The following is a 14,897-nucleotide window of genomic DNA, read 5'->3' on the forward strand; positions in this document are numbered from 1 at the left end:
GGGGTCATGACTTCGAGCCCCACATTGGGCATAGAGTTTACTTAAAAATAAAATTAAAAAGAAAAAGAATAAGAAGTGTTGACAAAGATGTGGGTAAATTGGAACGCTCCTGCCCTTTTGGTGGGAACATAAAATGTTGAAACTGCTATGGAAAACCATACAGCAGTTCCTCAAAAAAATTAAAGATAGAACTATCATATGATCAGCAATCCCACTTCTGGGTATATATCCAAAAGGATTGAATGCAGGTTCTCAAAAAAATATTTGCACACTTGTGTTCATAGTAGCCAAGAGATGGAAGCAGCTCAGATGTCCATCAAATGATTGGCTCGACAAGATGTGGTGTATACGTACAGTGGGGTTTTATTCAGTCATAAAAGGGAAGAAACTCTTGTCACATACAGCCACACGTATCAGCCTTGAAGGCACTCTGCTAATGGGGTAAGCCAGTCACAGAAAGACAAATACTTCTTAGAGTAGTCAGATTCATGGAAATAGAAAGTAGAATGGTGATGAACAGGGGCTTGGAGGGGAGGGAAATGGGGAATTGGCTGTTTAATGGGTATAGAATTTCAACTTTGCACCATGAAAATTTCTAGAGATACATGTTGCGCAACAATGTGAGTATACTTTACGCTACTGAAGTGTACATTTAGAAATGGTGAAGATGGCAAATTTTCTGTTATGTGTTTCTTACCACAGTTTTTTGAAAAGGAAAAAAATAGTAATAAGGACTAGAATTCAAGTCCTGTCTCTCCCAGTTACTAGTTCTTACCTTAGGCAAATTACTTTATCTCCTGAGCCTCAGTTTTCTTATATAAAATGAGAAACTTCCAGATAGGTTGTGAAATCAAATGAGACTATATGAAGGTACTTTTTAACCCCTAAAAATGTATTCAGTACCAAATATGTGAGACAGTAGGTACTCAGTAAACATCTGCTGAATTAATTAATTGGTGCCAGGTTTATACAAGACCAACTTGTTCTATTAAGAAGGCAGCAGAGGGGCACCTGGGTGGCTCAGTGGGTTAAGCGTCTGACTCCGGCTCAGGTCATGATCTCACAGTTTGTGGGTTCGAGCTCCGCATCAGGCTGCGTGCTGACTGCTTGCTCAGAGCCTGGAGCCTGCTTCAGGTTCGGTGTCTCCTTCTCTCTCTGCCCCTCCCCCGCTCACGCTTTGTCTCACTCTGTTTCTCAAAAATAAATAAATGTAAAAAAATATTTTTTTAATAAAAAAAAGGCAGCAGAATTCTCACTCTTCTTCTTGTGTGCTACACACGGTCAGGGAAAGAGGAACATGACAACCCTCTCTTCGCCTGTTCAGACTCTTTCTGCTTACAGTTTCTACTTCCACATTGTACCATTGTACTTCCTAGAGTTTGAAACTGAGCTGTGGTTATTCATTTTTTTAATCTACTACATGCCTACTGATCAGCTTTCTCCATAAAAAGTAGGTCTGATTTTTTTTTTTCTTTTTATATCCCAGGACCTGTGGAGGTTATAAGCCCACCAAGCCCTTTTGACATTTATTTTTCTTCCTTCATTCACCAAATATTTCTTGGTCACCTTTATATGCAAGGCATTTTGCTAGGTGTTGGGGATACAGCAGTGATCCAAAAAGACAAAAATCCTTGCCCCTAGTGGGAAGAAATTGTTGGTCAGTAAATAAGTAAGTAAGTAAACTACATATGTCATATGGTCATAAGTACTATGGCTGACAATCAGGAAAAGAAAGTCATGTTTCTTTTTTTTAATTTTTAATTTTTTTTAATGTTTTATTTATTTTTGAGAGAGAGAGAGACGGAGTATGAGCGGGGGAGGGACAGAGAGAGAGGGAAACACAGAATCAGAAGCAGGCTCCAGGCTCCGAGCTATCAGCACACAGCCCAATGCAGGGCTCGAACCCATGAACCATCAGATCATGACCTGAGCCAAAGTCAGACGCTTAACTGACTGAGCCACCCAGGCGCCCCTAATTTTTTTATTTTTGAGTGAGAGAGAGAGAGCGAGAGCACGCGCAGGGGAGGAGCAGAGAGAGAGAGAGGGAAACACAGAATCCAAAGCAGGTTCCAGGCTCCAGTCAGATGTTCCTGATGGATCAAATAAGGTTGCTTTTAGCTACATGGAGGAGGTCATTAATAATCTTGACGTGCAGTTTGAGCAAAATGATGGGGGTGAAATCCTAATTGGAATGGACTTAAGAGAGAATGGGAAGAGCTGGAGAAGTCAACCATATGACAACACTTTAGATCAATTGTAAAGAATAACAAAGAAATGAGGCAGTAATTGGAGAAGTATATGGGTTCAAGAAGATTTTCGAACATAAGAGAAATTCTACCAAGTTGATATGCAGGTGGAAATGATTCACACATGAGGAAGGACAATAGCGATGCCTCCTGTGTGTCAGGTATTGCCAAGGCGCTAGGAATACAGCAGTTACAAAATCCTCTGTACTCATGGAACTTATCTTCACTTGCTGGTGCTAATTGGGTTATCTATCCATATGAAGAGAAAAGCAGAATTATATTCCTTCTTTATGCTATTTGAAAAAATAAATCCCAAATGGATTAAAAAACAAAACAAAACATGGTAAGCAGAAGTTTAACTTTTAGAAGAAAATACAGAAGAGTAGAAAAGGATCTCATTTAAAAGACCCCAAAATTAGGGGTGCCTGTGTGGCTCCATGGCTTGAGCACTGACTCTTGGTTTCAGCTCAGTGATGATCTCACAGTTAGTGAGTTCAAGCCCCACATAGGGCTCCATGCTGATGGTGCGGAGCCTGCTTGGGATTCTCTCTCTCTGCCCCTCCCCTGCTCGCTGTCTCTCTCTCTTTCTCTCTCTTTCAAAATAAATAAACTTAAAAAAAATAGACCCCAAAAATAGTTCTAAAAAACAAAAAATTATTGTTTTGATTAGATGAAGCTTTTAATTTTATATCCAGTGAAAGATAGTATAAAGTGACAAAACAAACCAGACTGGGAAAAGATATTTGCAACCCTTTTACTTGTTAATTGGTATACAAAATCTATAAAGAACTATAAATCATTAAGCAACAGACAACATATTAGAAAAGTGGACAGAAACCTTGGAACAGCCAGTTTGCAGAAAAGGAAAATCAGTTTGCCAGTAAGCAGATGAAGAGTTCCTTAACCTCACCAATTAAGGATATTCAGATTAAAGAAATGCAAATTAAAATCTGATACATTTCCTGTTCATCAGATTGATAGAGACTTAGTCTGACAGTGCCCAATTTTGTCAAGAAAATGGAAACACTCTATCTGTGGGATTGAAAATGGATATAGCCCTTCTTGGAGAACAGTTTGTCAATGTCTTGTAAAGTTGGAGATGTGCATAACCCTGTGATCAAGCAACTCCACTTTTATAATTTTTTTTTAACATTTATTTATTTTTGAGAGAGAGCATGAGTGGGGAAGGGGCAGAGAGAGAAGGAGACACAGAATCTGAAGCAGGTTCCAGGCTCTGAACTGTCAGCACAGAGCCCAATGTGAGGCCTAAACTCCCAAACCGTGAGATCACGACTTGAGCCAAAGTTATCATGAGATCATGACCTGAGACGCTTAACCGACTGAGCCACCCACGCACCCCTAAGCAACTCCACTTTTAGATAGATACACTTTAGTACAGGGGTCTGCAGACTCTAACTCATGTGCCAGATTCTGCCCAATGCCTGTTTCTATAAAGTTGTATTGAAACATAGCAATGTCGGATCATTTCAATAGCTGCTTTCACTCTACAGTAGCAGAATTCAGTTGTTGCAACAGAGATCATATGACCTGCAAAGCCTGAACTATTTACTACCTGACTCTATACAGGTAGTTTGCCAACCCCTGCCCTTAAGTAATTCCCACATCCACAAGGAGACATGTGTGAGAATTTTTTTTTTTGATGCTACATTGTTCATAATAGAAACTAATTAGAGACAGCCTATCTGTGAACCTGTCCATGAAAAGAAAATGGATAAATAGATATATCCAAACAATGGAATGCTATATGGCAGTTAAAAGCGAATGAACTAACCTACATACATCTGCAAGGATTAATATGAAAAACAATGTTCAACGCAAAAAACACATTGCAGATAGGTAAGTACAGCATGTATCGTTTATCTAGAGGTCAAAAATGTTCACAGCCATATACCATATATTGTTAATGGATACATATGCAGAAAGGAAGGGTCATCAGGTGGGGATACACAGGAAACTTCAAAAAAAATCTAATATCTCATTATTCTTATTTTTTTATCTAAAGCAAAGATAAAGTGTTTAAGATTTGACAAAAGTGGGTTGGTGGAAGGTATACAGGAATTTATTTTATTCTTTTTTGAGTGTGTATGTTGATTTCATTTACAATAGATTAGGGGAAGTCCAGTCCCCCTTCATATTTTGCTGTTGCTGCCACTGCTTCACTATGCATTTCATAAGAACCCAGAGCACTCGCTAAAGCCTTTCATACTTGAAAGGTAGATCTTCTGCAGTGCTTTTTATACTGAGTCCTGACACCCATTGAGTGGGAATGATTGTATTCCCTTTGACAGTACATGTGCTTATTTGGTAATTTTTCTCAATCTCATTTCACCCAGAGCTGATTTGCGAAGCCATAGTGGTACCTGGTGCCTTGGTAACCACAGTGAGAGGCTTAAGGCTTTCCTTGACAGAACTGTGAAATGGGGAGCAAGGAGACGAAATATTTGTCTCCTTCCTCTGAAATGATTTCAGAGCTTTGGTTCTGTTAATTGCCACTCTGTTATCTTGGACATTAACAAGACTTCTCAAAATCATCTCTGAAAATGTCATAAGTGTTTTTGATAGGGGAAGCCCAGAAACCTAATATTCTCCAAAGGCTTGTTTAAAGTCTTGCAGTTGTTTGACATTTGGTAAGCTGAGTGGCCATTGCCCATACCCTCCTGAATGGAAAGCTCATCTCCAGAATTTTTTTGAGAGAGTAAAATGGAGGAGGTATATTTACCAATGGTATTGGGAGTCATTTTTTCATGTAGCTACTTCTTCACTTTGAGCTGTTAATAACTCTCTCCATCTCTTAATCCTTTTAGAGGAGACATTCCTAAATGTATTTCATCCTTGATCATTACATGCCAGAACGATGAAAACATCTCTTGTGTCCTTGTCCTCTAAATAGGAGACATTTCCTTTGTTGGGTCTTGGGAAAAAAAGTCTAAAATCTGATTTAAGGTTTTTTTCTATAGACAGATCATAAAGTAGACTGGGTCTGGCAGTGGTTGGCTTAGGTCATAAGGATGTAATATTTGGAATGGAATTAAGACAGCTCTTTGAACATAATAAAAATTTATTATTAGTGGAAATATTTAATATTTGAATCGGGGCTCAAAACATGGATTATAGTCATCTACTGAATCTTTTATGAGATTATTATGCATTTACTCTGCAAACATTGAATTGCCTGATTCGAATGTCCAACATCACAATGCTATTGCAAAGTGTTAGCACTGAAAGGGACGTGAGGGCACCTGAGCCAAGCTTTTTATTACAAGTGGGAGACTGAAGCCCAAAGTGGACTAGTGTTTGGTCCAGGTGACTAGTTCACCTGGTTTGAGGTGCCAGTTGGGCTAGAGATTTCAAAGACTTGCAGTTGCTTAGATGTGCCAAGCAGGACTTCTGAGTAAAGGTGTATAGGTTTTCTTGTCAATTACGATCTAGTCTTCTCCAGTTCGTGTATTTATATACTTATTGCAACAGTTTTCCAGCAGATGGCAGTCAAGTGCCTTGAGGAAGAGGCACTTTTTTCTTCCTCACTCAGGAACCTTGGTGCTAAGTCACTGGTCTGGTAAGAAGAAAGGATGAGGTTAATGGAGCAGGATGAAGAAGAAAGCAGAGTTAGGACTTTGCCTAACAGAAACAGGGAAATAAAGTCTAAGATGGTGAAAAGAGCAAGGGAGATAATTGCCTTTTTGTTTACTTATGCAACTAAAGTATCTTTCCTACACCAGTATCATCTGTGCATCTTTCTGGTGTGTTTCACATGGGATTTGAATTTTGATACATTGCCAGTGTTTTTCAACTGTCTGCATGGATTTAAATCACCCTTTCCCAAGGTCAATTTCAGAGATACACTATCTCAGTTGCTTGCAGTTACAACATATAATAGGATATTCTGGATGTGACAGATTTACTGCCATATTCATTGGCACTCTGGGGCTCTACCCCACTAAAAGACATAAGACCCATGCCTAGGACTGTTTCTGGAAAATGAAGAATGGGAGGAAAATGGCCGTTAGCCCATTTCTTGTTACAAACAAATCAGGACCTTATGCTTCCACTTTTTTTTTTTTTTTTCCTATACTAAAACGTTTCCCTCCAAAATCATCCTTTCATCATGGCATAATAGCCAGAACCTAGACTTGGAACCAGGAGTCCAAAGTGTAGCTACTAGCTTGTTTGTGATCTAGAACAAGTTTCTAATCTTTTCAGTCTCATTTTCATCTGTAAATATGAAATGGTAGTTATCTCACTGATTATTTTGAGAATTCATTAAAGGAGTACCCTTGAGGGGCGCCTGGGTGGCGCAGTCGGTTAAGCGTCCGACTTCAGCCAGGTCACGATCTCGCGGTCCGGGAGTTCGAGCCCCGCGTCGGGCTCTGGGCTGATGGCTCAGAGCCTGGAGCCTGTTTCCGATTCTGTGTCTCCCTCTGTCTCTGCCCCTCCCCCGTTCATGCTCTGTCTCTCTCTGTCCCAAAAATAAATAAACGTTGAAAAAAAAAAATTAAAAAAAAAAAAAAAAGGAGTACCCTTGAAAGCTGCTTTGTAAGCTATAAAGTACAGGAGATAGGGAGAAGAGAAGTGGTATCCCAGCTGTCACACTTTTTAGGCTCCTTTGCTTCCCATTTATAAAAATTCCCCACACTAAGATCTTAGGGGCTTTACCCTAAATATGAAGATTAAAATAAGAACCTAGAAAGCACAATGCCTAGAAAGCCTGATGTCTTCATTGTTGTCTAAATAGCCCAATTTCCCATTCTTTGGGTAGCGGGCCTGCTGGCTCTCTAGCTGTCACGCTTACTCCCCACCAAACTACCCACATGGGCTGCTACTTGTTCTGTCCAAGCATAGGCAGGTGAACCAGCAGTAGCCCTTCTCTTTGGTGTTGAAAAAAGGTAGGGAGAATGTCCTAATGGGAAATTTCTTTTTCTCATCAGGTAAGGAGAGCTGCTTCGAGAGAATCGTGTCTAGGTTTGGAAAGAAAGTCACGTATGTAGTGATTGGAGATGGGCGAGACGAAGAAATTGCAGCCAAACAGGTAAAGAGAACAGTGCGTGTGGGAATGCATGAAGCAATTAGAAAGATGGTAAAAGTCAGAAATCTTAGCAATCGGCTGTGTCTTTAGTGTTTTCCCTTCTCTTTCTCTCCCGTTTTTCTTCAAAGAGGTTCGTTTGTTTCCCCAAATAGAGCTTTCCCTATAAGTTGTTAGATCCTTCTTATCCCCCTTCTGTTTGCCACTCAAATTTTAAAATCTTTGAGCCCTGCTGTAGGGACCCCCATCTTCCATTTTCATCTTAGAGGGCAGTGCCTTCCCAAGACTATGAGACTTCACTACAAAAAGGGGCGCCTGGGTGGCTCAGTCAGCTGAGCATCTGACTCTTGATTTCGGCTCAGGTCACGATCCCAGGGTCGTGGGATTGAGCCCCTCTCAGCGGGATTCTCTTTCTCTCTCCCCCTCTCCCTCTTCCCCTCCCTCCCACTCATGCTTGCACTCTCTCTCTCTCTCTCTCTCTCTCTTAAAAAAAAAAAAAAAAGCAAATAACTCTGACTTTTCCAGGCTTTAGATCTTCAAAAAGCCACTACAATCAAGTAGAAATTTAGATAAAATCCTTTCTGCTTCCAAGCCCAGGAAGGATTCTTCTGACATTAACCTCCTCACTATGCAGGTCCCAACTCCAGGTCACCTCATCTTAATACAGGAAACAGTAGATGAAAGAGTCTTGGCTCTGTAATCTAACAGTAGATTGGTTCAGATCTCATCTGTTTATTTAGCTGTATGACTTTGGACAGTTTACTTATCCTCCTCTGCATTTATTAAATGGATCTGCAGAAGTTCTTTTCCTCTACCCTAGTTTCTTTCCAGCAACTCTGTTTTTTAGACTTGGAGGTGGTAGGTTGCCAACTAGGACCAGCTGTCCTGATTTCTTCACCCAGTTAATGTAAAAACTTCCACTCTTAATAAACTGTGTGATTGATAATCTGGTGGCATGATTACCTCATAATGTTTTCATTTACCATTTTATGTAGCATTTCTTTCTTTTTCTTTTTTTCTCATGTGTTATCTCTGAGGCTTTGATTCTAAAGTACTTGTTGCCCTCTGGGAAAGACACTAGAAACTAGTAGATGGAGGCATCAGTGCTTCTTGGTTTGAAGAAGGGAGTGGGGGAGATAAAGAACAACTTCAGGGGCGCCTGGGTGGCTCAGTCGGTTAAGCGGCCGACTTCGGCTCAGGTCACGATCTCGCGGTCCGTGAGTTCGAGCCCCGCGTCGGGCTCTGTGCTGACAGCTCAGAGCCTGGAGACTGTTTCAGATTCTGTGTCTCCCGCTCTCTCTGCCCCTCCCCTGTTCATGCTCTGTCTCTCTCTGTCTCAAAAATAAATAAACATTAAAAAAAAAGTTAAAAAAAAAAAAAAGAACAACTTCAGTCATTAGCAGAGTTGGTGCCTCTAAGCTGATGCCTGTAATCATCTACCATTGAGGGGCACCTGGGTGGCTCAGTTGGTTAAGTGCCTGACTCTTGATTTCTGCTCAGGTTATGATCTCACAGTTTGTAAGTCTGAGCCCCATGTCAGGCTCTGCACTGACAGTGCGGAGCCTGCTTGGGATTCTCTCTACCCCTCCCCTGCAAGCGCGCTCTCTGTCTGTCTCAAAATAAGTGAATGAATTTAAAAATAAATAAATAAGTAAACAATTAAAACAAAAAAGAATATTAACTGCAGAAGCCAAAGTGATGTCCAACTGGCTTCTTTAAAAAAAAAAAAGTCATCTATTATTGATATACCCACTGGAAAATGCCTTTAGAGTTCCATCCGGTTCAACCTCTACCCTGTGAGGGACCTTTTCTGCAGCCACTTTGACAGAAGACATTCTGATTCTTGCTTGAATAAACCCAAGAATGGGGAGTCCGCTTCCTAGGTATCCTGTTCTACCATGGGGCCACCCAAGCTGTTAGGATGTTCCTCCTTCCACAGAACTAAAACTCATGTCTCTAACTTTCACATCCTGGTCCTAGTCCTGAGCACAGCATAACACGTCTGTTTCCTCTTCTGCATATTAAAAGCCCTTTAAATATTATATGTGAGCAGCATGCTCGAAAAAACCCTGAGCTGCATGCCAAAATAACTGTTGTAGGACTTCCGTGTTCCAGGTAATTTGCAACCAATTTGAGCAAAACAGTCAGTAGAGCTAATCCCCTTCAGCTTCATAGAACATGGTTTCCAACACTTGGATTTTTCAGATCCCTTCTTTAAAATGTGGCTTCCAGGAAAAAAAAAATTTTTTTTAGTTTAATTTTTTTTTTAATTTGTATCCAAGTTAGCATATAGGGCAACAGTGGTTTCAGGAGTAGGTTCCTTAATGCCCCTTCCCCATTTAGCCCCTCCCCCCTCCCACGACCCCTCCAATAACCCTCTGTTTGTTCTCCATATTTATGAGTCTCTTATGCTTTGTCCCCCTCCCTGTTTTTACATATTTTTGTTTCCCTTCCCTTACGTTCATCTGTTTTGTCTCTTAAAGTCCTCATATGAGTGAAGTCATATGATATTTGTCTTCTCTAGTTTTGATTGCTGAGTAATACTCCATTGTGTGTGTGTGTATACACACACACACACACACACACACACATCTTCTTCATCTTCTTTATCCATTCATCCATCAGTGGACATTTGGGCTCTTTCCATACTTTGGCTATTGTCGATAGTGCTGCTATAAACATGGGGGTGCATGTGCCCCTTTGAAACAGTACACCCGTATCCCTTGGATAAATACCTAGTAGTGCAATTGCTGGGTTGTAGGGTAGTTCTATTTTTAGTTTTTTGAGGAACCTCCATACTGTTTTCCAGAGTGTCTGCACCAGTTTGCATTCCCACCAGTAGTGCAAAAGAGATACTCTTTCTCCACATCCTTGCAAACATCTCTTGTTGCCTGAGCTGTTCATGTTAGCCATTCTGACTGTTTTGAGGTGGTATCTCACTGTGGTTTTGATTTGTATTTCCCTGATGATGAGTGATGTTGAGCATTTTTTCATGTGTCGGTTGGCTATCTGGATGTCTTCTTTGGAGAAGTGTCTATTCATGTCTTTTGCCCATTTCTTCTTCTGGATTATTTGTTTTTTGGGTGTTGACTTTGATAAGTTCTTTATAGATTTTGATAGTAACCCTTTATCTGATATGTCGTTTGCAAATATCTTCTCCCATTTTGTTGGTTGCCTTTTAGTTTTGCTGAATAATTTTTTTTAAGTGGCTTCCAGAACACACAGTATTCTGCACAGGATTCTGACAACATAGTAAATGGGATTATTATTTCTCAGATGTATGTATTCTGCATCTTAGCCGTAAACAAGATATGGGCTTTGTAGCTCTGAAACTTACTAACCATCTATAAAAAAGCAATGTAATATTAATACTGATTTCTTATGTGGGTCATTTTATTTGATCCTAAAGACCCTATGTAGTAGCTAGAATGAGCATATATCATAAATGCACAGTTACCACTAAAGACCTAATAAAAAATCTCTCACTTTTGTAAAGTGTTCTGTAATGTACAAAGTCCTTACGCATATGACTCACTTGATCCTTATAATAGCCCTAGAAGGTGGACAGAAGTAGAGAGGAGTACCAAGTATCTTGGTGAGAGGAATGGGTATATGGATAAATATGAGCTCCCAAAAGAAGTTGGGTTAATCAACTATCAACTGTCCCCTCTCTTCCAGCACAACATGCCTTTCTGGAGAATCACAAACCATGGAGACCTAGTGTCCCTCCACCAGGCTTTGGAGCTTGATTTTCTCTAAGAACTGGAATGAAGACCCTTCCCCATGAGCTCCTTTTCACTCCTGAAGGGAGCTGGAGACTGAAACTGTCTGGGAACTCTCTCTGTCTCTGTCTCTGTCTCTGTCTCTGTGTGTGCGCGTCTCTCTCTCTTTCTCCACGGAACACTGGTGAGAACACAGTCAGAACCAACAGCTGCAAGGGATGAAGCTTATTTTTGCTAAGAGTGAGCTGCAGCCCGTGTTCATCCTCGTGTAGAGGCAGGAGACAGTTGGATTGAGAGAACAATAGACTCACCGCAGTTACAGTGCTTTTAATTCTTCTGGTTTTTGTTTTGTTTGATTTTGTTTCAAAAAATGAAGAAAAGAAAAGGAAATTCTTGGGGCGGAGTTGCGCTCTTAGTTCATGACCAGTTTGAGAACTGCTCTGAACTTGCAGTTAACAGGATAAATGTGGCAGACTTTTGTGACACCATCTCTTGCAGTCTTTGTAATCTCCTTAGCTGTAGAACATATTCCCAGGGAATGTACATGTTATTTTTATAGTTAAGGGTCTGGTCTCTGAAGCAGGTTTTCCCTCCTTTCTTTTTCTAGCAAGAAAGGGGTGTGTAAAGTTTCCTTGGAAAATAGCGATTGAAATATCTAAAATACCTCTCTGTGACAGTAGCACCTCTTTAGCTGCTCCAGTGGTCTGCTCTCTAGGGTGGTTTCCTTCCTGTTCTTCCATCTCCTAGTTTGCTGAACTGTGGGGCACTGGACACTGATTAACTTTAGACTTTGGTGTTTCCCATCCTAGAAGCCTTAGTCGCTTTTCCAATCCCTGTCCCCCTTTAACCAAATGGCACAACCCTAGAAGTTCCCCCTCTTAAGACAGTAAATTCTAAGCCTTCAGCTTGCCTCTATCCAAAGGCTGTGTCCCAGTGGGCTTACCTCCAAACTGGAGGAAAAGGACTAAGGCTTCGTATGAATTTCTGCTGCTTTGGCTCTTGGAACAAGAAGATTCCATCTTTTCCTCCTGCAGAGAAGCACCCTTCCCCAACAGATGCTCACCCCTACAGCCTTCTCTTCCTTCTTAGTCATCAGTACTAGATTCTTGCCCCTTTCCTGCCTTCTGTACCTCACATCCACCTCCATGCAGCTCTGGCCAATCCTTCGGCTTTGGACCCAAGAAGTTAAATCAAGTCTAAGAATAGACTCCTAACTACATTTGACTTCCTTTGAAGCCCTTAAGCCAAGAAAGGTATTCTGGGCATATATTTACCCAGATCTCTGCCTGCTTCTCAAATCCCATTATAAAATGGGAAAACAGAAGGCCAGAAAGACTTTCCTGATTTAAATGAGGGTGCTGGAGCCCTATTCTATGCCTGAACATTTACTCCTGGGCCAAATGGAGGAACATCTCTCACCCTGACCTCTGGGAAGATCGGTGGGTGCCGGGCAACTAATCTCAGCCTTACAGCCCAGCTGTGTTTGTGGATGCTTCATCCCTCCAAGACCAACCAGGGCATCTGCTCAGGCACAATCAACTCCCTAGAGCTGAGGAAGTTCAGCCTCTCCCAGGCTGCATGGAGAAAGGTAATCATCTAAGCACCTCAGGTATGCAGTCTGGGTCCTCAGTAGGAGGCATCCCTTGACCAACCCCAGCTATAATTGCCTGCCCTCCAAGATACTGCATATCCATTTCCAGAGATGTTGCAGCATAAAGCGGCCAGACTCCTTCCAATGCCAGGCCACCCAAATAGCAGCAGAGAAAGGCTGATATACACATTCCTTCAGAACTGATTGAGAAAGTGCTTCATTACTCACAATTTTAGGGGAACAGTTTTGGGGGAGGAGTTGAAGTCAGTTCTCATGACTCAGCTGCCTCTTTGGCCTTGATTCCATTGGCAGGTGGGGGAAGAGACGGGGCATGTACTCTGAGGCCAACTTTCCATGGTCTATGTTCAGCATAGCTGTCCAGATGCTGCTCTGCCTTGCTTGATAATTGATCCTAGAAATCTCCATGATGGGTCTTTCTTCCAGGGCCCAAGCTCTCCCCATACTGGCAGTATAACTGTTGGTTTCTTGCACTGGACATAGGCCATCTGGTTGGCACTATACTTCAGGCTCGTGAGGCTGTGGATGTGGGTACCCCCATCGTGCACATAGGTCCACACGCAAACACTTCCCTCTCCCTGCCCTTTGGGAGAAGCTCTTTATCCCTGTAATATGACTTGGACCCCTCTTTCAATGACATTTCCTCCTCCCTGCCGTGACTGCCCAGCTTCAGTCTTTGCAAAAGGAACTTGAAATTGGCTAAAAGAGGTGAGGAAGCTCTATTGAGCAGAACAACCTCTGCATTTTTCTGGTTATTGCTGCCCTCCTTATAAGGCAGACAGAAGGTGGGAGCTCCCTGATTCCTCTTTGCCAAAGTGAGTTGTCCAGAGAATGCAGTGTTCTTCTTTTACCCTGTGTTTTCTTCCTCCCCAGCACAAAGATCTGGAAAGGAAAGTAAGTGGGTAGCACCAAGAGCTCTTGGAAGCTGAGGGCCAAAGGATACAGTGGGTCATTTCTTCAAGAGGGAAGCCTCTTTATGTGAAAGTGTCCCCAGGAAATTAGCCACGTGATGAGTCTGTCCCCCAGCTGGGCACTGTGGGTTCTATAAGATGGGTCTGCACATTTCACGGTGAGGACTGTCTCTAGTACGGGATCTGAAGTTGTCAGATGTGTCCTGGGTTTAAGAGGTGGCTTGACTTTCGAATGTAAAACTGACTGTGCCTTAGCATCACTCTGTCCCAATGCCCCTGGGGCGGCTGCTGGTGTCCAGGAGAATAGATGCCTGTTCCAGATTTAGATGCCTATTTGGGCTTTTATTTGGTTTGGGGTGTTCCTGTCTTCTGCAAGTTGGGGGTGGGGGGCAAAGCTAGTGTCCCAGGAGACTTGTGCCACAGCTTGTTCGCAGTTTACACAAACTCAACTTTAAAGCTCCAGGTAGAACCTGATTGGCAAACTCTAGCTGCAGCATGTGGAGCACCAAGATGTTCACTGCTTTGAATGGGTGTCAGTGCCACTGAACCATGGGGGAGAGGAGTATAGAGGCAGAGCCACATTCTTCCCCTTCCTGGTCTAAGCCAACGGTGGTGAGTTTGGGTCTTCCTCTCCTAACTCCTGTAGAAGGGGGGCAGTTAGGGGCCTTCTTGAGGAGGCTTCTACTTCTTACCACTAAATTGGTTTCCGTTTTCATCCAAAAGTTGGAACTCTCCAGATGTTCACACTTACAAAGAAGCCAAATCTGAATTCTGGGATTCTAAAATATCTTAAACTATGAGGGAAAATCTAGTTCTGTCCCATCCCTGATTAGCAGGCCCTCTGTCCCTTCCTCTCTGAGTCAGCTCCAACAAGCAAGGCTCCTTGGCTAGTTCCTGATGCACTGACAGGAGCCATCTCATTAAGGATAACTTCTATTCAAAACATGACCCTCTGGACTTCTGATGCCTCACTTAGCAGGAGAAGGCATTGAGTGGATTGGATATATTTATGTGACTGCGGGCATTCGTGGCTGTGTAGAGTCCTTGACCATAATGTTATATGTAATGGGAACTATCTTATAAACTTGAAAGAATAAAGTTTTTATTTTCTATACAGTTTGCTCCTGTGTCTTTTCTGAGTAGGATCAGCCCAGTTGCCCAGCAAAGTAGGCTCTAAATAGGCCTTCATTAGAAGAAAATCTGAAGAGCTCATTAGAATGATGGCACCCTTTCAATAATTCAGTCATTAATTTCATCAAAAAAGTAAAAAAAAAAAAAAAAAAAAAAAATTTTTGGTATAAATAAATGTACATGGGGGAAATAACAGAAATATTTTAAAATAACTTGCAATGGAAAGTTTATTTCTTA

General features: G+C 41.8%; 1 protein-coding gene across 2 annotated transcripts in view; it reads left to right on the top strand.

Annotated features, from left to right (window-relative positions):
- The window catches only part of EYA3 (EYA transcriptional coactivator and phosphatase 3), a 98,497-nt gene extending 83,854 nt beyond the window's left edge, over positions 1–14,643 (top strand). For both annotated transcript variants that reach the window (XM_047082536.1, XM_047082537.1), the window contains 2 exons: positions 7,193–7,293; positions 10,966–14,643. In XM_047082536.1, coding sequence (XP_046938492.1) covers positions 7,193–7,293; positions 10,966–11,046 — 182 coding nt within the window. In that variant the 3' untranslated portion in view covers positions 11,047–14,643. The remainder of the gene's footprint in view (positions 1–7,192; positions 7,294–10,965) is intronic.
- Positions 14,644–14,897: the final 254 nt, after the last annotated feature.

This window comes from Lynx rufus, unplaced genomic scaffold, assembly GCF_022079265.1.
Source record: "Lynx rufus isolate CCGP_SWC_20201006 ecotype Redwood Valley unplaced genomic scaffold, mLynRuf1.p SCAF_2, whole genome shotgun sequence".
Taxonomy (NCBI): Eukaryota; Metazoa; Chordata; class Mammalia; order Carnivora; family Felidae; genus Lynx; species Lynx rufus.